The following is a 27,809-nucleotide window of genomic DNA, read 5'->3' as shown; positions in this document are numbered from 1 at the left end:
CCCTTGACTCTGACTCCCTTTGACTGCCCAGAAAGCAAGCTGTGAACCCAAATGCACCGACCTAACATCTGCTAGAAGGCAGAGCATGCCATCGGCTGCAAAGGTGGAACCTGGGATTGGCAAGAGCTGTGCCCATCCGTACACCACCAGGGAAACACTCACTTCCCACGGCCACTCCAAGGCCTGTTGCATGTCTGTCCTTGACTCTCTTGTTCGGTGCTTAAGGACGCAGCTGTGGCCACAGAGGATCTTTTGTCCATTTAGAGCCAAGGAGCTGGAGAGGGCAGCCCCACAATAAGCCGAATCAGCCCAACATCTGACTCAATCATAACCTCATCAGTTCAAGCTCTCCACTGGTCAAAAAACCTTAGGAACACATAGAAGATCCGGACCAGGTACATAGGCTAGAGATGGGGCTGGGCAGAGAAACACACATGAACTTATACAAAAATGTTTATTTACTGTTTATATTTCTTCTTCTCATACCGATCCCCTGACCTGGAACCCAGGCAGCTTCTAAGACATCCTGCTGTCTGGTTCTTGAATGTGGGGTACTATGAACACGACTAGACATTGTAAAAAAGTGGGGCGTCCCCCTTCCCAGCAGATACAGAAGTCAGAAGAAGCTTTTGTGCCTAGCTCAAGCTATAGAAACTTCCCAACATAGCCCCTTAAGTCAGAGGGTCCATCCCCACTGGATGGACGTGCGGAAGAAAGAACATGTCTCTCAGAGGCCTGGAGTGGAACCAATCTCTCAGCAGGAGACGGAGCTCAGTAGTAAAGTGTGTGTGTGTGTGTGCGTGTGTGTGTGTGTGTGTACGCGTGCACACGCGCTGCAGTTTTAGGGTGCTAAGCAGGAAGAGGTTAGTCTGGTGGAAGGGAGATGTGAATGTGGAAGAGAGTTCAGGAAAACAGAGGATGTGTCTGGGGTAGGGCCACCTGTTGAGATCAGCTATAGCCCTTACGGGAGTGGTCATCACAACTACCTGGAAGAGGAGGAAGAGAGTCCTGTCCCCACTTAGACAAAAGACAAATGTCACAACAAACACTTTTGGTCTAAGAGTGCCAGAAAGGGGCACTCATTGGCACAGAAAAGGGCAGCCAGCCCTCATCTGCCAGACATGGGTTTGGTTGCCTCACTGACCACCACAGCCCACTCTGGGTCATGTCACCCCTGCCTCTGCCATTCCTGCCTCAGCACAGCTCTGCTGGAGACTGACACTGCCAGCCAGACTCTAGTCGTTGGGGCAGAGACAAGGGGGGGGTCCTACTCCTGACAGGAGACCTATCAATGGCTATATTCAGCTTGTTCCCACAGTCCGGTGCTTTGAGGCAGACACACAGAACTCTTCTAGCCGGCATGTGGCCCACTGACTCTGTCAGATGAGACCCCAGAGGTGTGCTCTCAGGAAGAAGAGCCACAGAAAAGGGTGCATGCATCTTTCCCATCCCAGGACCTGCCCTGCAGGCTCAGAAGTCCGAGTCTGCATCCAGGAGCTCAGCCTCCATTAGGTTAGTGCGGGAATGAATGGATCCCAGCCCCTGGAGGCGGCCCTGAGCCCAGACCCTAGGGGCTGAGGCACCAGGGAGAAATGGGTCTTGATGGGGACTAGGCTCTGGACAGAAGGGGTTGGAGACTAGAGTCCAGGCTCCCTGACGGCAGGGCTCCCCTGTTCCCCAGGCATTTGCAGCCACCAGGCACTTCTGCCGGGGCAGCTGAGGCAGCCGAGGAACTGCACTGGGGGCAGGGGCAGGGGTAAGGTGGTGAAGCTCAGGAGCTGGCCCCAGTGGGCACACCTCCTTCTTCCTCTTCCTCCGCTTCTTCTTCCGGCCCAGGCGCTTCTCTAGCTCTGGGGAGATCTCAGCCTCCACCAGCCACAGGTTGGCTTGTTCCTCTGGTGGCACTGTCAGGAGGAAAAAACACAGTGTAGGACTTTAAGTCTGTCCTTGCCACCCTTCCCCCACCAGAACCCCTAGGCTCCCCAAACCTTGACACCCCTTCAGATCCTCTGTGCCCCCTGCCCCTTTCTGCAGAGGCTAGAACCCTCATACCTGGAGTTGCCACAGGGGTAACAGACACATCCTGGGGCAGTATGGCTCCTCTCCGAGCCACCATTTTGGTGACATGCTGGGCCCAGGCAGAGGAGACGTCAGCTGAAGGTTCATTGAGGTCAAAAGCCAAACCCGCTTTGGAAACGAAAGGAAAGCGAACAGTGAGTCCTCCTTTCTGTAACACGTCCGTCTTCTCAGCCAGTCCCTCCCCCTGCAGCCGGCAGAGTCCAGCCTGTAACCAGTGGTCGCTGCCCACTCAAAACCGGAGGGGAGCAGCCTCTGGTCCCCAAAAGGCGTAACCTGAGCCCGCAAGTCCAGAACCAGCACCCTGACTTACACTGGCCCAGAAAAGCCACTGGAGATGGCAGACAAGAAGGGGGAGGGGATTCGACTCCTCAGAGAACCGCAGTAGCAGTGAACAGGCGGGAGAAGAAAGAAACGGGGGAGGACCCATGTTGGGGAGACGGGAGCAGACTGGAAGTGAGTGGAGTGCCTTATTCCTCAGTTTGCCAGACAGCCCACGTGTCCTGGGTGGGACAGGTCTGGTACTGTGGTGGTTAAGTCTCTCAGCGAGAGAAGAGACTGAGGCTCACCCACGGGCCCGTCATGGGAGACAGTGTGCATGCTGAAGGAGAGCTCCTGGCCCGGGTTCTGCAGCAGCTCACGCCGCTTAGAGAAAGCCTTGGCTATCATCTTGCTCTTCTTGATCCTCTTGGGCTCATCGTCGCTCTGCCCAGTCAGCCTGAGAACAGAAAGGGCGGGGCTGGAACATGGAGGAGCAGCTGCTTTCTTTCATATCTACGGTAAGGCCTGAGATTCTCGGCCTAAGGACCTGCAGTCGTGAGGACCCTGACAGCCTGAGGCCTTCACTGTAACCAAGCACACCTAGAATGCAAGGCTCTCCGTGGGCCCTCCTTGCAGAAAACTGGCTCTCACACTCAGCACGGGCCCAAGCTGTGTGAGGACAGGAGTGGTCACTAGAGGGCACTGGTGAGCTGCTAAGAATTTGGCCACACAGCTCTGGGGGTGCTTTGGCAAACAGCTGCCCCAGCTGTATTTTGGATTAGACAAGGCCTCAAGTGAGGCCATGGGGCTGAGGGTGAGACAGGAAGGACAAGACCAGAGGGCGGCTGACCCCACCTGCACCAGGTGCGCCTCCAGATGAGCAGTGTGGCCTTGGTCCAGACCCAGGTGCTCATGGCAATGCCAGTGCCAAACATGGCAAACAGATTGATCTTCTCCACCAGGAGGCTGGGTCGATTCTTGATCTCACAGTCCGGAATGGGCTTCTTAGTAGGCAACCCGATGGTCACATTGGCCTGGCACCTGTGGTGATTGAGGGTCAACAGCTGAGGCTATGTGGATCCAATAAGAAGGCGCCCAAACGGAAATCCATTTAGGGAAGAGCTCAGCCCCAGAGAGATTCTCCCGGTGTTCCCTGGCTGGAGGTGTTGTCTATATGTCTGTGTGTGTCAGTGCTGGGACGGAATCCAGGCTGTAAGCATGCTAGACTCTACCACTGAACTAAACCTTTAGCACCCCGTGACTTTCTTTGGAATCGTCTAGGGATCTTTTATGAACTACTGGTGTCTGAGCCTCAGATCAAACCTCTGGGACAGGAGCCCAGCATCATTTGGGTTACGCCTTCCCAGGCCGGAAGGTGAAAGTCCAAGAATGACCGCGAGCGAATGCGATGATGCCTTGTAGCTGGAGCTCCAATTCTGCCACCCCCACAACCAAACTCAGGGCCCCTCACTCACAGCACGTAGTCCCGGAAGCTACGCTCCCACTCAGCCTGGTTGAAGAAGTCATAGAAGTGGCAGCTGAAGGTGATGAGCACAAAGCCAAAAGCCAGGAAGCCAAAAATGCCTGTGGAATTCAGGGGCAGGATCGGTTACCAGAGCAGACACTGTAGCAGCACCAGAAAGGGGAGCGACTGCCCCCACCGAGTACTGAAGATAGCCAAGTCCAATGTGACTGCATGCTGGGCTCGGCTCTTGACTGAATCCTCCAAAATAAATCCAGAAGGTTCTGGAGGCAACTATGGGAGGCCACGGAGAGGAAATGGGCCTGTGGAAGTATTCTTGGCACCAACCTGGATTCTTCACTTCTTACAGGACCTTGCCACCTCCATTATCACCTACACCTCGGCTTTGTCCCCTGGATACTTTCTTAACTCTCCCTGGTTTTCTGTACCCTGGAGGCCCCAGGAGCATTGAGCTGACCAAAGTCCCCTGGGCACTACTCACCCAGGCGCAGCATGGTCTCGTTGATCTTGCTGGCAGCCTTCTCACTCAGAAGCCCAGGGTGCTTGCTCTTGATGGAGAACAGAGTCATGACCCCTGAGCAGAAAGACAGCTCAGGCATTAGCCGGAGAGAAGCCGCTCTCCTGGGAGGGCTGGGGAGGGAGGGCCCATGGCAGTGGAATCCTACGACTAGTTATGCCCAGCCTGACTGAAACCTTGGGGAACCACAGAATGAGAGAACAGCTGTTGGCAGTAGGCTATGGGCTGGGGTAACTGTGGCAGAGCCTAGAAAACAGCCAAGGACAGACAGAGGAAACCAGAGGAAAGCTGTTCTGATGGAACCATCATCAACAGAAATACACTGTGTGACGGACATAAAACCTCAAGTTTTCTAGAAGCCACGTGAAAAAAAGAAACTATAATTTTACTATATTTTATAAACCAAATATATTTAAAATAGAACCGCTTCTACGTTCCACATGACAAAGTATTAGTGATGTAATTTGTATTTTCCCTTCTTTTTCATGTTAAGTCTCGAATGTACTGTTTTTTACACTCAAAAAGCACCCCAGTTTGGCCTCATTTCAACATCCGTGGCTACTGGCTACCGTATGAGATGGCGCAGACGCACAGCATACAGCAGAGGCTTGGACACTCCCCCAGAAAGGCAGGGAGAAGGCTGAACAGAAGGCTGGCAGTTCAGTGGGAGGAAACCCAAACTGACAAAGAAAACCAAGAGAAACGAGCTAGAAACCAAGGCAAATCACGGGGTGACAGATTGAGACGGGGAAGTTAGGGACCAGTAAATCTGTACATGTTGAGAAAACTGTTTGTGTATGTTAGGGATGAAATGACTTGGAAACCGAGCTCCAAACATGACAGGGTATTTCAAGTTAGTGTGAGCACACACAAGCAATGGTCCCAAGATGGTCCACGTGGATCAGCTAGGAGTCCCAGGGTGTTCACCACACAAGTACACCCTGACAAGGGACAAAAAGGTTTGGAACCCAGCCCAAGCTCCCCTCAAAAGAACCAAGAACTTGGCTGTGGCTTTGGAAGAAGAGGTACTGTCCTGCCTATGGTGTCATCTTCCATACTGAACCAAGGACTTAGGTCTCCTGTCAATGGAAGGCAGAAGAGCTGGAAGCTCCCGTTCCTACTTCCACGTTACCTGGCTGGCTCTGGCTGACTCACTCACCTCGGATGAGGAAGTAGCCTCCCACGATGAGCACCAAGCCAATGGGGGCCAGCACGAAGCCAGCACGGTAGCGGTAGTTCTTGTAGCCCACGAAACAGATGCCACTCACGGAGTCTCCATCTACCTGGAGCAGGACGGTTCGGAAGGAAAGTTAGTTCCTGCCCTTCCTCCAAGCTCGCCCCTTTCAGCCGCCCCCACTGCCACCACTCACTATACCTGGGCCACAGCGAGGATTGCCACAGTGAGCACAAAGGGGAGTGACCATGTGAGCAGGTGGAAGTAGGAGGTCTTGCCTGAGAGAGGCTGGTAGGTGGTACCCAGGGCTTTGAAGGAAGTGTGCCAGGCATAGGTGAGGACCACGAACCAGACCACTCCAGCCATCAAGGCATAGTACACAATGACGAAGATAATGACACAGGACAGGGTCTCGCTGGAGCTGTGAAGATGTGGGATGTCACTCTTCTGCCAGGTTGCTCCACCCTGCCCAGGTCCTAGTCTACTGAAACGTGGAGGGCTCCCGGGAGTTTAGGACACGGGCCAGATGTGAAGAGGCTCTAGAGCACATCTCTTTGAAGAGACAGTGACAGTTTCAGTGCTGAGACGAAAGCTATGGTCTCAACACTGAACACAAGAAGCCAGTGCTAAATCCTACCCAGAATGGTCACTACGGTCTTTCTCCTCCCATCCTCGCCTCTGGGTCCCCAAAATACTTACGTGGGTTCCCCAAATCTCATGGTGCCATCTGCTCGGCAAACAATCTCCCGACGGGCACCATCCATGAACTGGGCCAGCCAGCCAATGCTGCCCACGAAGAAACATGCATTGACATAGAAGAGAATAACCGCAGGGTAGCGATTGGAGTTCCGCCAGTCAGCCACAAAGGTGGCCTAAAGGGAGAGGCAGCCGTGCAGTGATGTGAGGGTTTGTTCTGCTGCAGATGTCCTGATCTGAACCCAAGACCTCCCCAGAATCTTCCATGGGTACCCTAACGAGCAACTCCATTCTAGAGCCCCTGCGCCTCGGGCTGTCCAAAGTCCCAGGCCCTTACCCTTGAACACGGCTCACCAGTGTGAAGAGTGTGCAGAGGCCTGTGACGGCCCCGAAGGACGCGATGTAGCTATGCATGTCCTGGTGTTCGGCTTCGGTGTAGAGTGGGTTCTGGCACTGGATCCCGCAGCCCTCCACATCCTCGTACCAGCTCTTGGGGTTGTCTGTCCGCACCAACGGGGCTTCGCACTGGCCTGAGCTGTTGAACTTGATGTTCTGTACCTCGTTCTGGCACAGGAGAGGAAACGCCGAGGGGAGACGGAAGTCAGGGTTGAGGCTCTCGTTTGGGAAACCCAGCAAGAGCAGGTACGCTAACTGGACATCTACCTGCTGCTCAATGGGTCTACAGTCTTGGAAAAATTATTTGACTATTCTGTATCTCATTTTCCACATTGGAGAGAGTAGCCCCTACCTCCTGATAGGGCCTAAGGATTAGGTTGAAGTTCCTACAGTGGTATTTGTATGTAGAAAATGATAATCAGTATCATCGTTATCATTCTGTTCTCACTTCAGACATCCTTTTTCCAACCCACACTAGCTCACACCCTTCTATCTTCCTGTTTCCAGTGCTCTATGTATGTATGCCCTGACTCCTATTTATAACAAAAGTCCCTGAAGAGACAGTGTTCCGTGATGGTGAACACTCAAGAACCATATGCTGAACTTAGTTACCTCGGGTCAACAGAGAAGCCTTCACAGAGACCCAGACAGTAGGTTACAGCTTGTGTGTGTGGTTCCTGTGTTTTGTGACTACAGACCCAGGGTCTCCTAGGCGAGACATCTCTGGCTACACTGTATTCAGGTCAATGTCACTCTATGCCAGGTTAGATCAGGCTAGACCACCCTATCTTGCCCCATAGAGCACTTACTGGGCAGCCTTCGGGGAAATGGTCCGGGGTGCAACGCAGGAAGTCAGGCCACCCTCGCTCCCGCTCCACGATGGCACAGGGGCCTCGGGTGGCCTGGCAGAGGGTGCGGCTGGGCAGTTCCACTCGGTCATTCTCACACTTGGGCATGTAGACAGCACACAGCAGAGGCTGGATCACTGCCCAACAGCGGGGGGCATTCCGGAGGCCTGGGAAATGGTGACAGTGTGGGTACACTGGGGCGAAGACCTCCTCCACACTGACCACTGATACAGCGGTAGCCCCTGCTCCTAAACCTTTGCTACAGCATTTCTCAACAGGACACCTGGAGAGAGCACTCTTGGTGCTCCAGGCCTGCCCCATGCATTGCAGGACACCTGGAGAGAGCACTCTTGGTGCTCCAGGCCTGCCCCATGCATTGCAGGACACCTGGAGAGAGCACTCTTGGTGCCTGCCCCATGCATTGCGGGACACCTGGAGAGAGCACTCTTGGTGCCTGCCCCATGCATTGCGGGACACCTGGAGAGAGCACTCTTGGTGCCTGCCCCATGCATTGCGGGACACCTGGAGAGAGCACTCTTGGTGCTCCAGGCCTGCCCCATGCATTGCAGGACACCTGGAGAGAGCACTCTTGGTGCCTGCCCCATGCATTGCGGGACACCTGGAGAGAGCACTCTTGGTGCCTGCCCCATGCATTGCAGGACACCTGGAGAGAGCACTCTTGGTGCTCCCAGCCTGCCCCATGCATTGCGGGACACCTGGAGAGAGCACTCTTGGTGCTCCCAGCCTGCCCCATGCATTGCAGGACACCTGGAGAGAGCACTCTTGGTGCTCCAGGCCTGCCCCATGCATTGCAGGACACCTGGAGAGAGCACTCTTGGTGCTCCCAGCCTGCCCCATGCATTGCAGGACACCTGGAGAGAGCACTCTTGGTGCCTGCCCCATGCATTGCGGGACACCTGGAGAGAGCACTCTTGGTGCCTGCCCCATGCATTGCGGGACACCTGGAGAGAGCACTCTTGGTGCTCCCAGCCTGCCCCATGCATTGCAGGACACCTGGAGAGAGCACTCTTGGTGCTCCAGGCCTGCCCCATGCATTGCGGGACACCTGGAGAGAGCACTCTTGGTGCTCCAGGCCTGCCCCATGCATTGCGGGACACCTGGAGAGAGCACTCTTGGTGCTCCAGGCCTGCCCCATGCATTGCGGGACACCTGGAGAGAGCACTCTTGGTGCTCCCAGCCTGCCCCATGCATTGCGGGACACCTGGCACAACTAGACCCTGCTCTCTAAATGCCAGCAAAACCCTGAGGTCACGGTAACAACAAAGATATGCACTCCCAACTCCAGAGGTGTCAACTAAAAGACAGCCAGAAGAGAAGGGCCAGAATCTCTGCACGTAGTCTAACTCTTTAAAAAAAAATAATTTTGTAAGATGTATATATTTTATTTTATCTTATTTTATGTGAGGGTCTTTTGCCTTCATGTTCACACCATGTGTATCCTGGTGTCTACGGAGGTCAGAAAGGGCACTGGATCCTCTGGAGATGGAGCTACAGATGGGTGCGAGCTGCCATGTTGGTGCTGGAGTTGACCAGGGTCCTCTGCAGGAGCAAGTGCTCGTAACTGCTGAGCCGTCTCTCCCGCCCCACATGGTCTTGTTCTTGATTAGATGTTGGTTACATGAGTGTACTCACTTTGTGCAAGTCAAACTTGGGGCTCATTCACTATTGCCGACACTACGATTCACTTACCAGTTCTTAAAACAGTTGCCACTTTGGAATACCCTGTTGAGGGGTGGTAGGTCTCTGACTGAACCTCAGGTCGGGGAGTGACTAAACCCTTCCATAGGCCTCTCTGTCCCAATACAGAAGGGCTGTGTGACCCATTCACCAAAACCAAGAGATGTTTCCCCGTGCCCAGCTCCCAGAGTCCCTTATCCTCTTACCAAGCCGAGGCAGAGAGAGAAGAGATGGGGGTTTAAGAGGAGGTACTCAGGGGAGCCAGGATCTCCAGAGCCAGAGGAGGAAACAGGTCAGATGGAGAGAAACAGAAGAGGCTCTGTCCAGTGCACAGGGAGGAAAGACAGACGCTGTCAGCACAGACACACAGATGTCTCCCCAACCCCCAACCCAGCCTAGGTGTTGACATGTTCATCCCAGGTCTCAGCTTGCTGTTTTCTGCCCCCCTGAGCCCCTCTAAAATCACCCCTACTTTGGGAATGCAAACATTTCAGGCAAGAAATTGTACTTGGAGAATCTTCTGAGGGCATGAGAGCCACTGTGGATAGCTGTCCCACTGTCCGGCTAGGGATGGTGGGGCAGGCAACCATTCTCTCGGGGAGGGGGAGAACAATAGAGCACAGGAGTAAGGGGTATGGACATTGTGATTGGCCTGCCTGGGTCCAGATCTTGGCCCCACCACACCCTGGCTGTGTGGTCTGGAACAAAGTACTTTACCTCTGGCCTCAGTCTCCATATCTGTAAAATGGAAATGACAGATTTACATGGTGGGACACTGGGCAGAGTGAGAAATGGTATAACATATGTATTTTGCACAGCATCTATCAGGAACTAACAGAAAGACTAGCTGTTTTTAGTACCAGTCCCACAGCCTACCCTCAGGCTTTACAGCTCCAAGAATACTCCAAGGTGCCAAGAAAGGTCCTGCCAGTTATGATGTAATATGCTCCTCTGATGCCAGCCACCACCACCTGGGAACCTTTATCACCTCGAGGGAAGACCTGGTCAGGAAACTCTGAGCCCGCAGCTTTAAGTGGCAAACAGAGCTGTCGGGAGGCCACTGTAAGGGGGCTGTGCAGTATGCCTTGACTTGTGAGGAGGATGTGTCCCCACGAACACATCCTGAGGTAAAGACATATTAAGAAGAAAAGGCATTTAGAATCCATGAACAACTCAGCAGTCAGGTTTAACAACACAGTATGCTGTGTGTAGCAATGTTGAATATCTCCCCCACGTGATCAAAGGGCTGAGTTGGGACTGTGGCTAATGGCTGCTGCCCAGCATCTGGAAAGAAAAGTCAGACCACATAGTGCTAGCCCTGGAAAAGATCCAAATTCAAAAGTAGCGGCATGACGTCTATTTAATGCATGTCACTTCTGCACCATCCTTCAGACAAAAAGTTGTTTCTGCTGAACCACTGTAAACCGGGCTGTCTGCTTCCATGTGGATTGGGAGCCGGTGTCAATGACTCAGTAGGTAAGGAGTTTGCTATCAAGTCTGGCAAACCTGACTTTGAATTCTGTAGCCACACAGTAAAGGAGAGAACCAACTCTCTTAAGCTGCCATATGATTGCCACATGTCCACATGTGGACACACATACATCTGCACACGTTCAAACACATGCACACACATACACGCACAAATAAATGTAATAAAACATTGTTTAAAAAAGAAAATAGGCCGAGTAGTTGTGGCACATGTCTTTAATCCCAGCACTTGGGAGGCAAGCAGACTTCTGAGTTTGAAGCCAGCCTGGTCTACAGAGTGAGTTCTAGGACAGCCAGAGTTACACAGAGAAACGTTGTCTTGAAAAAAATAAAATAAAATCAGATGAGATCATTCTCCATCTTGAATATGGTGACTAGTCACACAACTTTATGCTTTCTATAAAACAGCTGTTTTGTTTTTGTTTTTCCAGACAGGGTTTCTTTCTGTAACAGTCCTGGCTGTCCTGGAACTAGCTCTGTAGATCAGGCTGACCTCGAACTCACAGAGATGGGCTTGTCTCTGCCTCCCAAGTGCTGGGATTAAAGACGTGCGCCCCCACCGCCCAGCATAAAACAGTTTTTAATATCACACAACTACACTTTTGTCTAAACTCACAAAACTACAAAAGAGAAGCATGGGGCTGGGGTGCACCTCAGTTGGTGAAAGATGCTTGTCTAGCACAAAGTCCTGCATTTGATCCTCAACACCAGATAAACTGGGCCTAGTAGTGCATGCCTGTAATCCCAGCACTAGGAGGAGGCCAGATGATCAGGAGTTCAAATTCATCCTAGACAATAATACACACTAAGTCAAAGGCTAGTCTGGGATATATGAGACCTTGTCTTAAAGGGGGTGGGGAGGAGGATTTTATGGAATGTTTATTAAGTAATATATTTAAAATACAAAAGGGGAGAAATATTAGGCAGTCTTTTTTCTAATTTTAACTATTTTATTATTTCACACTTTAAAAACAAACTATCCAGGGCTGGAGAGATGGCTCAGTGGTTAAGAGCACTGGCTGCTCTTCTAGAGGTCCTGAGTTCAATTCCCAGCAACCACATGGTGGCTTACAACCATCTGTAATGAGATCTAGCACCCTCCTCTGGCGTGTGGGCATACATGGGGGCAGAAGGTTGTATACATAATAAATAAATAAATCTTTAAGAAAAAACTATCCAAGGAATTTTTTTTTAAAGACAAAATCTTACTATGTAGCTCCGGCTGACCTGAAACTCACTAGTAGATCACCAGGCTGCCCTGAAATCCACCTTTCTTTGCCTCCCAAGTGCTGGGATTAAAGGCTTGTGCCAAGAGGGGAAAAGTCTCCACCCAACACACACACACTCTAATTTTTTTTTAAGTTTTTTTTTAGATTTATTTATTTATTTATTATGTACACAACATTCCTTCCATGTATGCTTGCATGCCAGAAGAGGGCACCAGATCTCATTTTAGATGGCTGTGAGCCACCATGTGGTTGCTGGGAATTGAACTTAGGACCTGTGGAAGAGCAGTCAGTGCTCTTAACCTCTGAGCCATCTCTCCAGCCCTTCAATTTTTATATAAAAGAAAATTCCAGGGGCCAAAGATGGGTTAGTGGTTAAGAGCACACATTGCTCTTGAAGGGGACCTAAGTTTAGTTCCCACATTAGGCAGTCACAAACTCTGGCACTCCAACTCCGAGGGAATCTGTTTCTCTGGCCACCCTGGGTACTTGCACTCATACGTGCGCGTGTATTCTTATACACACACACATACACACACACACTAAGAATTAGTAATAATAAAAATTTTTAGAGAAAATTCCAGGTGGGTCAAAAGTAGCTACAATATTTTAAAAATTAAAGTAGCAGAGGAAAAGATGAGAAATAAAGGGGTATTATTTGTTTTGTGTGTGTATGGTGTGTATGTGTGGTGTATAAGTATGTATATGTGGTGTGTGTGTGTTTATATGTGGTGTGTGTATGTGTGGTGTGTGTGTGTGTGTGCATGCCTGTGTGTTTGAGTCTGGAAACCGGAGGTCAACATCAGGGACCTTCCTCTATCACTCTCAACCTTACTTTTGTCTCTAAAACATTTTTGCATTTTTACTGTGCTGCTGGGGGAGGGGCTGTGCCTGGGCACACACAAGACTGGGACTTGGTTTGGTTGAGGACGACTTTTGGGACTCTGTCCTCTTCTTCCACCACGTGGTCCTGAGGACTGAACTCACGTCCTCAGACTGGGCAGCAAGCTCTTACTCACTGAGCCATCTCACCAACCCTGCTCTTTATTTTTGAGACCTAGAGTTCGTTGATTTGGTAGGCTGGCTGGCTCCTAAGCCTAAGAATCCTAAGGGATCTGCCGTCATATTTCCCCAGTGCTGGGATCACAAGAGTGGCCTCCAGGTCTAGATTTTTACACAGCTGCTGGGAATCTGAACTCGGGTCCTCATGCCTGCCTCCACGGCTAGCACTTTCCTGCTTAGTTATTTCTCTAGCAGTGGGGCTGAATGAGAATGGCCCCACAGGTTCATACAATGTTCTCTAGTTGGCGGAACTGTTTGGGGAGGGCTGGGAGGTGTGACCTTGTTGGAGAAGGTGTGTCATGGGGAGCAGGCTTTGCGGTTCCAAAAGTCCACAGCACTCCCGGTCTTTGCCTCGCGTTTGTAGACCAGAGAGTAAACTCACAGCTACAGCCTCAGTGCCGTGTCTGCCTGCTTAGTGTCATGCTCCCCAGCTGTGATGGTCAGGGACTCTACCTGACACCGTGAGCCCGTCCCAAATGAATTCTTTTCTTCTGTAGGTAGCCTTGGCTGTGGTATCAGAGCAACAGGACAAACTAAGACACTAGCCCTATCTTGTTTCATTTGTTTTTAAGACAGGGTTTCTTTATATAATCTTGGCTGGCCTGAAACTTACGACAGTCCACACGTGAAAACCTCCCAAGGCTGAGATTTTAAAGTCATCGTGGCTGGCTTTGTGAATTGGTTTTGTTTTGTTGTTGTTGTTGTTGTTTTTAAACCCTGGAGTGAGAATGACATCATGCAAACAAAACAACACAATAATAAAAACAAAACAAAAACCCTCCAAAAACCAAATAAACAAAAACCCTTGAAGCTATAAAATAAACAAATTTAAAAAAAAACTCAGAAAAAAATCAACAGGGTAAAAAATACAGAATCATGGGGACAGAGAGATGGCCCAGCAGATAGGAGCACTTGGAGCTCTTCCACAGAACCCCAGTTAGGGTCCCAGCACCCACATCAGGAGACTAACAAGCACCTATAGTTCCAACTCCAGGAGATTCAACTCTCTCTTCTTGCCTCCAGTGACACCCATGCACACGTCACACACACATAAATAAAAGTAAATCTTTTTTAATCATAAGAAAAGCAGCATAGGGGGCTGGAGAGATGGCTCAGTGGTTAAGAGCATTGTCTGCTCTTCCAAAGGTCCTGAGTTCAATTCCCAGCAACCACATGGTGGCTCACAGCCATCTGTAATGAGGTCTGGTGCCCTCTTCCGGCCTGCACACAGACAGAATATTGTATACATAATAAATAAATATTTAAAAAAAAAAAGAAAAGCAGCATAGGGGCTGGAGAGATGGCTCAGTGGTTAAGAGCATCGCCTGCTCTTCCAAAGGTCATGAGTTCAATTCCCGGCAACCACATGGTGGCTCACAACCATCTGTAAAGAGGTCTGGTGCCCTCTTCTGGCCTGCAGACATGCACATAGACAGAATATTGTATACATAATAAATAAATATTAAAAAAAAAGAAAAGCAAGCCGGGCGGTGGTGGTGCACGCCTTTAATCCCAGCACTTGGGAGGCAGAGGCAGGTGGATCTCTGTGAGTTCGAGACCAGCCTGGTCTACAAGAGCTAGTTCCAGGACAGGCTCCAAAACCACAGAGAAACCCTGTCTCGAAAAACCAAAAAAAAAAAAAAAAAAAAGAAAAAGAAAAGCAGCATATGGGAAAATATATTTCTAGCATATATCAATGATAAAAGGCTAATCTTAAATACACAAACCTGTTCCAAATCAATAAGAAGAGTTTAATCCTGTAGAATGATGGGCAAAGGTAGAATAAATCACACAAAGAATGAATGTACGGCCTTTAAGAACATAAATCTTCAATCTTAGTCTTCACAAGATAAATGCAAAATGAAACCATAGTGATTTATAATTTTATATCTTTTAGACTAATAAAGATGAAAACATTTGAAAATCTTGAACCATCAAGCATGTGGGGGTAAACAGGCACTTTTATGTATTGTCAAAGGTAACAAATATTGCTAATTCTTGGGGAGACCACCTATCGTTATCAGAATTTTATAGCACTTTTACTTCACAAGTTGATGATATATATATAATATGTATCACATGATATTCATGACAGTACTGACCAGGAAAACAGCTTGAGTTTATATCCTTCATAGGAGACCAGCCATAAAATACACAGGTCAATCAGGGCTGGGATGCAGCTCAGAGCTAGAGCAGATGCCTCACATGTACAAAGTTCTGGGTTCCAGTCCCAGCATAACACACACACCCCACAAACAACATAATACAACACAGGCTCAGCACTTAAGAACACAGGTTACTTTTCCAGAAGAACAGGGTTTGAGTCTCAGTGCCCACATGGCAGCTCAGGCATACACACATACACGCAGGCAAATTACTCTGTGGTGGTTTGTATGAAAAAGGCCCCATAGGCTCATATATGTGAATGCTTGGTTCTGAGTCGGTGGAACTGTCCGGGAAGGATTGGGGGCGTGTCCGTGTTGGAGATGCAGTCTGTCACTGGGGGGTGGGCTGTGAGGTTTCAAGACCATGCCATACCCAGTTAGCTTTATCCTTTTGCCTTGTGGTTACTGTTTCAACATGTAAATTCTCAGCTACTGCTCCAGCACCATGCCTGCCTGCTGCCATGCTCCCCACCATGAGGATCACAGATAGACTCACCCCAGGCAACTGTAAGCAAGCCCCCAATGAAATGCTTTTTTTTATAAGTTGTCTTGGTCATGGCGTTTCCTCCCAGCAGGAGAACAGTAACTAAGACATATTCATAGCAGACGTTTTTAAAAATATATAACTGAATACAGAATTCAGAACTCTACAATGTATACTGAAATATACTAAAATGGAATAATAGCCAATATAGTCCAATATCCATTATTAAATGGACACAATGGAGTCAAGCCTGTTGGAGGCACCCACGGAAAGATGAAGGACATTCAGAAATACGTCAAGTATCTCTCTAAAAGGACACAAAACACCAACATTACTTACTGCCTCTGAGATTTAATTTGTTCCTTTTCAATTCTATGCCACATGTATGTACCACCTGTTCCTTAAAAGCAATACACATGGTGGCACACACCTTTAATCTCAGCACTTGGAAGGCAGAAGCGGGCCAATTCTGTGAGTTCAAGACCAGTCTGGTCTACATAGGAAGTTCCAGCCCAACAAGCTAGGCTAAACAGTGAGATCCTGTTTGCTTTTTTTTTAAATTAAGTTTTTTGGGGTTGTTAGGGTTTTTTGTTTGTTTTTTGTTTGGGGGGGAGGTTGAGACAGGGTTTCTCTGTAGCTTTGGAGCCTGTTCTAGAACTAGCTCTTGTAGACCAGGCTGGTCTTGAACTCAGAGATCCACCTGCCTCTGCCTCCAGAGTGCTGGAATTAAAGGCTTTTGCCACCACCACCTGGCTGTTTTTTAGTTTTATTTTTGGCATTTTGTTGTTGTTTTTTTCGAGACAGGGTTTCTCTGTGGTTTTGGAGCCTGTCCTGGAACTAGCTCTTGTAGACCAGGCTGGTCTCGAACTCACAGAGATCCGCCAGCCTCTGCCTCCCGAGTGCTGGGATTAAAGGCGTGCGCCACCACCGCCCGGCTATTTTTGGCATTTTGAGACAGCCTCAGAACACTTGCTCTTAATGCCCCAATCTCCCAAATGCTGGGCTTACAGTTGTACAACAGCAGATCTGACTTATGTTTTTCATTTCTTCCTTTTTGTTTTTAGCAACAAAGCTTAAAAGTAAAATAAAGAATTGGGCAGTGGTGGTGCGTGTCTTTAATCCCAGCACTTAGGAGGCAGCGGCAGGTGGATCTCTGTGAGTTCGAGGCCTGTCTGGTAGACAAAGATAGTGCTGGGACAGCCTGGACTGTTACACAGAGAAACCCTGCCTCGAAAATCAAATAAATAAATAGGTAAATGAATAAAATGTCGGTCCTCGTTGTGGGTCCTGGGGATGGAATTCATCAGACTTGGCAGCAAGCACCTTTACTCCAAAGCTACCACACCAGCCTTATTATTTGTTTATTATTTTATTCATTCATTTATTTTTTTTAGAGGTAGGAGTTTCACTATGTCTCCCCAGGCTGGCACTGAACTCAGGATCCTCTCATTTTATTCTCCAGAAAAACTGGAATTACGAGCATTTACTACACTCCTGGTTTCGTTTTATTTTAATAAAGTATGAAACAAAAAGAAAGATAAGAACACAGTGCTATAATAATTAATAATAATAACAGCATATGTATATTTTTATATTAATGGAGTTTTGACATTTCTTCTTATTGAGACAGGATCTCCTGGTTCACTTGGAACTCACTTTGTACACCAGAGTGGCTTTGAACTCATGGAAATCCATCTGCCTCAGCCTTCCAAGTGTTCGGATTATGGGGCTATCTGTGTTAATATGCCCAACTACTGACAGAATTCTAAAATAACATTTTCTACAGTTTGATCCAGACTTTTATTACTTATTATGTTCATTCCACAGTGCACTTGTAGATTAGAAGACAATTTCGGGGGGTCAGTTGTCTTTTCCCACCACGTGGGGTCTAGGATCAAAATTCAGGTCATTAGGTACAGAGTACACACACACACACACACACAATATTTAAAAATTAATAAAAAGTGGATATTTGAAAGATATGTGTGAGTGTCTATGCAGCAATTAAATGTGGCGGCTTATACCAGTAATCCAGACTCAAAAGGCTGAGATAGGAGGATTGCTAAGAGATCAAAACAAGCTTGGGTTACATAGTGAATTCCAGACTACATGAAAGTGAGTTCCAAACCAACCTAGGTTACATGAAACCTTGCCTCAAATACGCCACACACAGACATACACACACACAGGCACAAACACACACACACACACACGCCTCTCAATAGCCCAAACTCTCCATTCGATGCTGAGATAGACTACTATAAAGTAGAGATTCTTAGTAGATCCTTGTAGTGTTAGCAGTCTCCCAGCAGAACCAGCTGTTGCAGGGACCTAAAATACCATCAATGTCCGTCACCACTTGGACGGTAGCGAGGCCACTACACCTGCGCCAGGTCTCATTTACTGTGGCAATAAAGTACACATGCATTCGCTCACACACTTGTGTCTTTACACGTAATTATTACGTTTCTTTTTACTTTCTGGTGCTGCAATTGAACGTGGGGCCTCACCTATGGAGCACTCATCCCCTGAGTTCCTCCTCTAGTCCTGTACTTCAATGTACTGTGTCCTCTTTATGCTCCTACATGCTTTACTAGTTTTGTGAATTTATTTTATTATTGGTGTGGGTCCGGTTGCCTGTGTGTAGAGGTGTGGGAACACCATGTCACAGCATGTATGTGGAGGTCAAAGGATAGCTTGTAAGAAGCAGTTTTTCTGCCATGTGAATCCCAGGAATTGAACTCTGCTCCCCAAGCTTAGCAGCAAGCACCTTCACCCCCTTAGCCACCCTACAAGGCCCCATTCCATAATTTAAACAAACAAACAAACAAAAAACAATTAAAAACACTTTAAAAAGACTTATTTATTCACCAGGTGGTGGTGGTGCACGCCTTTAATCCCAGCACTCGGGAGGCAGAGGCAGGCAGATCTCTGTGAGTTCGAGACCAGCTTAGTCTACAGAGCTAGTGCCAGGACAGGCTCCAAAGCCACACAGAGAAATCCTGTCTCGAAAAATAAAAGTAAAAAATTAAAGAAAGATTTATTTACTTTATTTTATGTGCACGAGTGGTTTGCCTGCATGCATGCATTGGTACCGCATGCATTCCTGCTTTCTTTGCATATCAGAAGAGAGGGTCAGATGCCCTGGAACTTGAATTATGGATGTGAACAATCCTGTGGGTGCTGGGAACCAAACTTTGGGGCCCTGCCAGAGCAACAAGTGTTCTTAACTACTGAGCCATTGCTCTGGGCTCCAACAATTTTTGAAAAATCTTAACTGGTATATAAAACCCACAAATGTTGTGCATATTAACCAGATACCACATAACCTTCAAGACATGCAAATACTGGATAATGTTTAAATCTGGTTAAGCATATTTGTCTCCTGAAACCTTTGCCATTTCCTTATGGTGAAAACTTTCAAAATCCTTTCTTCTGGCTTTATTTATTTATCTCTTTTTAATACACAGCAGATAACTGTTCTCTAGAGTCAGCAGTACTGTGGGATAACCCCTCTGTATGCTGTGAATATGTCCTATTGCCATTGGTTAATAAAGAAGCTATTTTGGCCTGTAGCAAGTCAGGATAGAGCCAGGCAGAAAAATCTAAGGAGAGTTACAAGGAAAAGATGGGTGGAGTCAGGACAGATGAACCCATGGGGCAAAAAGATGTACTACAGAACAGGTAACACCACAAAGCCATGTGGCAAAATACAGATGAATAGAAATGGGTTAATTAAGTTGTAAGAGCTAGTTAGTAATAAGCCTGAGCTGATAGGCCAAATAGTTTGTAATTAATATTAAGCCTCTGAGTGATTATTTTAAAAGTGGCTGCAGGACCAGGGGGGACAGAAAAGTCTCTATTTACATAGCAGAGTTTGTTTCCTAACTAACTTAACACCCATGATTCCACCTGTCCCCATCCCTCCTGCAGACTCCAAACTCTGGCAACCACCATTCCATTCTCTAGTCAACCCAACCCACTTTTATATTCCACCCAGGAATGAGATCACACAGTACTCGTCTTTCTGTGAGCTCTAATCCCCTCCATGTTTTCACATGTCAGGATCTCCACAGGACTGAAGAACATTTCATTCTGTACCTACATTGTGGTTTGTTTTGTTTTTGAGATGGGGTGTCACTATGAAGCCCCAGCTGGTCCTGAACTCTTGGAGCTCCACCTGCCTCTGCATCTCGAGTGATGGGATTAAAAGCGTGCGCCACCATGCAGGTACGTTTCCTTTTCCATTCATCAGATGATGGATGCTTTGGGTTTCTTTTCTTAGGTGTGTGAATAAAGCTGCAGTGAGCAGGGGCATGAAGCTGTCCCTTCTGCCCACTGATTCCACTCTCCCTAGGCATGTACCTAGTAGAGGGATATCTATCTGGTCACAGAATAATTATTAAATAGTTCTATATTAATCTTTTAGAGGAACCTCCACAGTGATTTCTACAAGGGCATACTTTCAGTATTTTACGTTTGTGGTAATTTACCTACACACAGGCTTCCTTTTTCTTTCTCACATTCTCACTAGCACCTTCTCGGCTTTTTAAAAAATTTTTGTATTGTTTATATCTATATTGTGTATAAAATGAAATGAGATTTGAAGTTCATATAATGTCTATTTTTTATATCAGCCATTCTCACAGGGATGAAGTGACATTTCACTGTGGTTTTGAGTGGCATTTCCCTGGTGACCATCTTTTTTTTTTTTTTTTTGTATTTTGAGACAGGGTTTCTTTGTAGCTTTGGTGCCTGTCCTGGAACTAGCTCTTGTAGACCAGTTGGCCTTAAACTCACTTACACACTTATTTTTGATTTATGGCAGAGTGGTAGACAACAGAAATTGATTTTAACAAATGATGTGGATTGAGGCAATATATGTGAAACTAGAACTCTATTTTTTAATTAATTAATTTCAAGACGGGGTTTCTATGTGTAGCCCTGGCTGTCCTGGAACTAGCTTTGCAGACCAGGCTGTCCTAAAACTCACCTCTGCCTCCCAAGTGCTGGGATTAAAGGTGTGCACCATCACCACCACCTGGCTTGAAACTAGAGCTCTAACAAACAAACAAACAAACAAACAAACAAACAAAACCCAAAAACCCTGCAGGTGAATTATATGCCTAAAAGTGACTGAGAAATCTATGAAGTTTTCTCATAAGAGTAAATTCATGATTTGGGAAGAGAAAGGGATTTTTTTTCCTAAATAAGACATAAAAAAGCACAAATCATAAATGCTTGATAAATGACTACATTAACATTCAAATATTCACACAAAGAGAAGAACGTGAAAGTAAGCTATGAAGACATTTTTAACCCTCTCAACCAACAAAGGGTTCATATCCAGCATATGTGAAGAATTCCCACCAACCTAATAAAAATGGCAGGCAGATGAGGAATTTCCACAGATACTTCACAGCAGAAATTCAAATGGTCAGCAAACATCTGCAGAAATGTGATCTTTGCAAACAATTAAGGAAACGTAAATTAAAATAATAAGGACTAACGAAGTAGGTTTGAGGTAAAGTTATTGTTTCATATGTATGGGGTCCTGGGTTCAAACACCAGCATGGCTAAAAAACTCAAAAATTAAAATCAGATTAGCCAGGTCTTTAATCCCAGCTTTCGGGAAGCGGAGGCAGGAGGATCTCTGTGAATTTGAGAACAGTCGAGATTACAGAGTGCATTCCAAGACAGACAGGACCACATAGAGAAACCCTGTTTCAAAAACCAAAAACCAAAACAAAACAAAAGAATAAAATGGACAAATTGCAGTATGTTCATATGATGAAACTATTCAGTAACGAAGAAAAGCTACAATAACATGGGTAAATCTTATGTAATAAAGAAGCAAGGGCTGGAGAGATGGCTCAGTGGTTAAGAGCATTGCCTGCTCTTCCAAAGGTCCTGAGTTCAATTCCCGGCAACCACATGGTGGCTCACAACCACCTGAAATGAGATCTGGTGCCCTCTTCTGGCCTGCAGGCATACATGAAGGCAGACCACTGTATACTTAATAAATAAATTAATTTGAAAAAGAAAGGGGGATTAAAAAAAAGAAGCAAGACATCTGGACATGGCAGCATTGAGAGGCTGAGGCAGAAGGATTACCACGAGTTTGAGACCAGCCAGAGCTACAGAATAAGACTACCTACCAAATAAATAAATCGTTAGCTAGCAAGGCTTGGGAACTGGGGGCATAGCTCAGCAGCAGAGCATTTCCTGCACATATGAGGTCCAGGGTTTGATCTCCAGTATCGAAGGAGGAGAAACCAGAGCATAAAGGATATAGCTCAGCTGTAGGGTACTTTCGGAGCAGATGCCAGGCCCTGGGTTCAGCCCTTAGGCATTACAATTATATTTTATCTGATATCCTTGTGTTTTATGTACTTTCTGTAGGCTTGAATATTTTGCAGTTAAAAGAATAAAAATGTGAAGCAAAGATGAAAACCTTGGCCTATAGGTATGTTTTCTATATTTTATTATTTATTTATTTTTGGTTTTTCAAGACAGGGTTTCTCTGTAGTTTTAGAGCCTGTCCTGGAACTAGCTCTTGTAGACCGGGCTGGCCTCGAACTCACAGAGATCTGCCTGTCTCTGCCTCCTGAGTACTGGGATTAAAGGCGTGAGCCACCACCGCCCAGCATGTTTTCTGTATTTTCATATTTTACACACACTATTTATTTATTTACTTATTTTGAAACAGAGACTTGCTATGTAGAGCCCAAGCCGGCTTCAAACTTATAACTATACTTCTGCCTTAGCTTCCGAAGTTCTGGGACTCAGACATGCGTCATTATGTGCGTTCACACACACACACACACACACACACACACACACACACACACACACACACACCACACCACACCACACCACACTCACACACAGTTTTTAATTGCCCTGATGATCAGTCTGTTTTTGGAAACAGCCAGAAGGAAATTCTTCCGAAGCTGTCCTTGCCAATTACCCACCAACACCAACAACATCCCAACTTGAGGTCTGAGAGACCAGCGAGACATTCCTCCCGGTTGCTCGGTCTTTTGCCTGCTAGCAGGACCCTGGCTAGGCGACAGAGCCACACACCCATGTAGACACAGACAAAGCACACAGTGGTAGGTGAGGCTACGTGCTGGCTCTCAGGGATCTATCCCCTCACCACCTTCAGGCTTCTCCTTCTCGCTTTCTTGCCCCACTTACTAAACCAGATTTGGCCCAAGGTGGACCATGGCCTGGACAGTATGTTTGTCTGGTCAGCTTGGAATGCATGGAAGGACACATTTCCAGCCGTAATGGGGAGAAACACTAAGTGAGTAAGGAAACCCAGGTTTGGAGAGATGAAAAACATAGGAGAGGCCTGAGTTCTATACACACCCAGGATTCAGAATGACCTAGTTATAAACTTCACCATTTGCAGATTTGGCGATCCGGATGAAGGAAGCATTTAGTGGCCTGCTCTCTGTGGCAACTCCTCCTTTCCAGATCTGTTAGGAATCTCCATGTAGGATAACCACTGAGCAGTCTAACACACAAAGCCAAAGCCAAAGCCGCACTTTCTTCCTCAACCTTCCTCTGCTACCAGGAGAAAGTAATGGGACCGTCACCCACAGCATCTCACGCTCGCCCCTGCTCAGTCAAGTATGGTATCCATTCATCAGCAAATCTACCTCTGACACTCTAAATCTGCCCAATCTTCTGTCTATTCCCCCCATCCTGATCACCATCATCTCCCACCTAGACTACTTCATCCATGTTCCCAACAAGTAACCAGGATCCGGGTTTTCTCTTCTCTCAGGCAGCTGTTTCTACAACAGCCCCTGCCCCTCAGATGCATATGTGTGCACCTGAGTGTATGCATGTGCACCTGAGTGTGTGTATGCACACTGCAGATGCACTGAGGTCAGAAGAGAACATTGGATCTCCTGGAACTGATGTTACAGGCTGTAGTGAGATACCAGATGTGTGGGTGGTGGGAATCGAACCTGTGTTCTCCGCAAGATCAGCAAGTGCTCTTAACCACTGAGCAATCACTCCAGTCGTTCCCAGTATGTTTGTTTGTAGTTGTTTTTGAAGACAGGGTCTTGAGCTTTAGCTGGTCTGGTACTCACATCTACACAGCTGACCTAGCATTCACAATAATCCTCCTGTCTCAGCCTCCCAAGACCTGGAGTTACTATCATGCATCACCACATCCAGCCCAAAAATAATCCTTCAAAATCCCTCAAAAATGCAAATAGATTGCATTTTTCCTTTGCTTAAAAATCTTCTTTATCAGAGGCCCCTTGTCATCTTTTAATAGATAACATCTCAATTTACTAAGAGGTAAGAAGCTTCGGCTTTCTAGTCCCGTTAATCTCATACGGTTCTGCATCTAATGTGCCTTGGTCCAGTTCTATGCCTCTATTATATTTCTTTCTAAGTACCGTGCTCTCTTCCTCTAACAGTCTGTACTATCACCTCTTTCCATCCCTGGTCCCAGCCCTCCCTGCGTATTTCTCAGGTCACTGATTAGATGTCAGTTTCTCTGGGTACCTTCTCTGGCTTCCCAAAGCTCTGTGTTCCTTGAGCACCCTCAATACTTTTCACCGGTAGTGCTAACACCTGTTTAATCGTCCTTTCTCTTCTGAAATCAGAGAGCTCACTTCTGTAATCTCCATCTTGATATACTTAGCCGCTGTCCCAGGATGGGGTGTACTCACTGCAGACTGAATGAGGCTCTGAAAACCATCCTCAAGTTTATGATGAACACAAGCTAGAGTATCTTTACCACGCACAAAATCACCTGCCAAAGTCAGACCATGCCTAACACTCATCAGACCTCTAATTCCAGACAGGACAAACACTAGTTCCTGCTCAAACATACCTGTGATTCTCACACATGACTCACTTTCTCCCCATCCATCTACGGGGCCAGCCTGTGCCAGCACCCCCTTCTGGTCCACACACAGAGAAGAGCTCTAAGCTGCAAACAATGGGCAACAGCGGGAAAGAGATCAGTGTGACCCAGAAGCACTGGGCTCGGAGCTCGCACCTCTACCCTGATTGGACAGCTAGTGAGCCTGGAACCTGAACAACCAGCAGGCGGCTCTAACTCATGCACACTCCTGCCAGCTCAGCAGCTGTTCTCCCGCAATGTGGGGCGGGATAAGGTGCACTCGTTTCTTCCTTGATCTGATGACAACTTTAGAGGGCAACTTTCACATGTCACTTGAGAGAATTCAATCATAGGCCCCACAAATAAATTAATATTATACATAGACAAACAAACTATTTTACACACACATACATACACACACACACACACACACACACACACACACACACACACGGGTGTATCCTTTCACTTGATGAGTATCTAGTGCTAAGAGATCTGCAGTTTTGGTTGTTTGCCTAGCCTTTAACAGCTGAGCCATCCTTCCAGTCCTAGATCTGCATTTTTATATGGCTGCCTCCTAAACTCAAGTCTTGTTTCAGATGGTGCTCAGAGATACCTTGTTGAATCCTTTCTTTCTTTCTTCCTCTTGGGAGGGCTGTTTTGTCTTTTGTTTTTCTGAGACAGAGTCTCACTATGTAGCTCTGGTTGTCTGGAACTTACTATGAAGACCAGGCGGGCCTCGAACTCACGGAGATCTGCCTGCCTCTCAAGTGGTGGGATTAAAGGTGTGAGCCACCATGCCCTGATAGATCTTTTAAAAAAAAAATTTTTTTGTTTCTTACTGTGTGTGTGAGGGGGGGAAGAAAGAGAGGGAGAGAGGGAGAGAGGGAGGGAGAGAGAGCAGGAGGGAGGGGGAGGGAGGAAGGGAGGGGGAGGGAGGGAGGGAAGGGGAAAGAGGAAGGGAGTGAGGGAGGGAGGGAGGGAGGGAGGGAGAGAGAGAGAGAGAGAAAGAGAGAGAGAGAGAGAGAGAGAGAGAGAGAAGACAGCAGGAACACAGGTGCCATGGTACAAGTCAGATGACTTTCACAACCTAGTTTTCTCTTAGCTTGGGATCTTGGGATCAAACTCGGGTCATGGGGATTGCACAGCAAGCACGTCTACCTGAGCCATCCTGCTGGTTCTTACCTTTCTTTCATGTCCTTTTTTCATTCTGTCAGGTCTTCTGCACACACTGCATGTATATAACTTCAAAGACTACAATTATATTCCCTCTGTCTATCCATTCTTATATCTTCTATGCTACATTTATGCAAACATATTATCATAAGTGTGTATGTATGAAATCACACAGACCTTACATTATAGTAATTTATGGATTTTTTTTCAAAGCTACTCTTGATTACATATAGCATCTGCCTCAGATTCTACAGTTCTCAACCTTCCTAATGCTGTGCCCCTTTAATACAGTTCCTCGTGTTGTGGAGACCCCAACCAGAAAATAATTTCGTTGCTACTTCATGACTGTAATGTAAATATCTGGTTTACTGATGGTCTTAGGTGACCCCTGTGAAAGGGCTGCTCGCCCCTTAGAGGGGTCGAGACCCACAGATTGAGAATTGCTGCTTTAGAATGTCATCTCCGTGTAGGAGTTTCCTGGGCATCAGCCACCCTCTAAGTTCCTCCTCCAGCATCAGCATCAAGCCTTACAGCCTCAGGCAGCATGCATCTTCAGCTGAGAACTCTAGTGGTCAAGTGGACAATGACAGTCTACCTATTCCTAACACTACCCCACCCCCCAGCCCCAGGATCCTACCAGCCTCGGGGTGGGGAGGAGTATGGCTAGGGGCTCTGCAGGCCAGTCGGTCAGGCTCTCTGGTTTGGTCCTGGCTCCGGATTTTCTTTTCTATCCCATCAAGGGCAGCTTTTACATCACACTGGGGTTGGGGGTTTGGGAGGGGGTGAGGGGCGTGAGAAGGTGAAGAGGCTAGCTACCTCCCCAGCATCCTACAGGCTCCCAGTCCAAAACAGTGACAGGTAGGTAGACAAACCATTTAAAATAATCTAGGATGGCCTTTGGGAGCAGCTGCATTTTCAGGCTCTGCCACAACCCTACCCCAAGTAAAGGACTGTGGGACTTCCAGCTACCCTGGACGGTGTCCACGGGCTCTCAACACCCTGGACTTCGTGTTCTTCCATAGCACTCATTGGCCTGAGGCTCCACATTTCCAAAGAGCCACAAACAATTGCTAAAACTGTCTCCTTCCTTCTTAACCCGGGTGGGTCAGAGTTTCCATTTCTCAGATAAGGAGGTTGAAACAAGTAAAAGCAAGACAGAAATCACAGGTTTCCTAGACTGATCTAAATTCAGATTACTAGACGGCTCGTTTGGCTTTTAGCTATTACAAGGGGGCATCTTTTCCTTCACAAATGTCACAAGTATTTTCTCACCCCTTCCCTTCAAATTCTTAAACGTCTTCCCCCGTCATCCTTGCCTTTTCTCATCTCCAACTCGGACTTCCTCAAGGTCTGAACACTGCCCAGAATCCCTGCGGACCTTGCTTCAAGAAAAATATCTCCTCTCCCTTTACTGTGGCTGAGAGCTCCCTCCTCACCGGCCCCACGTTCCCCCAACCCCATCGTTGCTCAGGCTCTTTGTAAGCGGCCGGCTTCCCCGGTCCTTTGCTCCCACCCCAACTCCATCACGGAGGTTCCTCTTTCCGCACACGACCTGCCCCCAAAGTTCCAGACTCGTTTCTCCGGCTCTCCCGGGTATAAGCCGCGCCTGCTCAACAGTTCAGGCCTGAGCCTTTTCTTTCCATCACTCTCCCGTCCCATCACCTCTGCGTCGCAGTCCCGGTTCCCGCGCGCTTACCCGACCAGAGCACGAGCTTGCCGTGCGCTTCCTCCTGTGACTCCGAGTCCCCAGCCAGCAGCGTGGTTGTGGCTCCGTAGGGCAGCGCCGAGCCCAGGCACACGTTGTAGCGCAGAGGTTCGCAGTGGGCGGCCCGGCCACAGTGGCTCAGCAACGGCGGCGGAGGGCTGGTCACCGGCGCGTTCCTCCTCCCGCTCCCGCCGGAGCTGCGAGGCCCAGGCCCGGTCGCGTTCCCGCTCAAGGCCGCCCCCCGACCCGGGCCCCCCAGCAGTACCACCAGCAGCAACTGCAGCAGCCTCGGGGACGCCAGCTCGGGCCCACGCGCGGGGCGGGCAGCGGCCATGGCCAAACCCGCCAACTCAGCAGAAGCCGAGGCGCCCCCGCGCTCCCCGGAGTCCCTTGGCTAAACACACGACCCCGGGGGCCGCGGAGGCTACTTAGGCGACCGGTGCGCCCCGTGAGTCTGGGGCCAGTTTTCGCCAGGCGCA

The 27,809-nt window shown here is 48.0% G+C and overlaps 1 protein-coding gene across 1 annotated transcript; it reads right to left on the bottom strand.

Annotated features, from left to right (window-relative positions):
• Positions 1–440: 440 nt before the first annotated feature.
• Smo (smoothened, frizzled class receptor) lies at positions 441–27,809 on the bottom strand. The gene is made up of 12 exons (XM_075953606.1): positions 27,322–27,809; positions 7,413–7,618; positions 6,562–6,771; positions 6,211–6,383; positions 5,713–5,932; positions 5,497–5,620; positions 4,302–4,394; positions 3,813–3,921; positions 3,193–3,378; positions 2,646–2,794; positions 2,053–2,187; positions 441–1,904 (listed from the first exon to the last, which is right to left on the bottom strand). Exons 1-12 carry the CDS (start codon positions 27,662–27,664, stop codon positions 1,471–1,473), a joined length of 2,382 nt encoding a protein of 793 aa, XP_075809721.1. The 5' UTR covers positions 27,665–27,809; the 3' UTR covers positions 441–1,470.

This window comes from Microtus pennsylvanicus, chromosome 19, assembly GCF_037038515.1.
Source record: "Microtus pennsylvanicus isolate mMicPen1 chromosome 19, mMicPen1.hap1, whole genome shotgun sequence".
In the NCBI taxonomy this organism is placed as follows: domain Eukaryota; kingdom Metazoa; phylum Chordata; class Mammalia; order Rodentia; family Cricetidae; genus Microtus; species Microtus pennsylvanicus.
The sequence above is the reverse complement of the archived record's forward strand: the minus strand, read 5'-3'. Positions and strand labels throughout refer to the sequence as shown.

Excerpts from the sequence above, each read along its gene's own strand:
- Smo (XM_075953606.1), bottom strand. The coding sequence starts at position 27,664 with ATGGCCGCTGCCCGCCCCGCGCGTGGGCCCGAGCTGGCGTCCCCGAGG. Across the intron at positions 7,619-27,321 it reads CAAGCTCGTGCTCTGGTCGG|GCCTCCGGAATGCCCCCCGC; the intron begins GTAAGCGCGCGG and ends ACCATTTCCCAG. Across the intron at positions 5,933-6,210 it reads ATGAGATTTGGGGAACCCAC|CTCCAGCGAGACCCTGTCCT; the intron begins GTAAGTATTTTG and ends ACATCTTCACAG.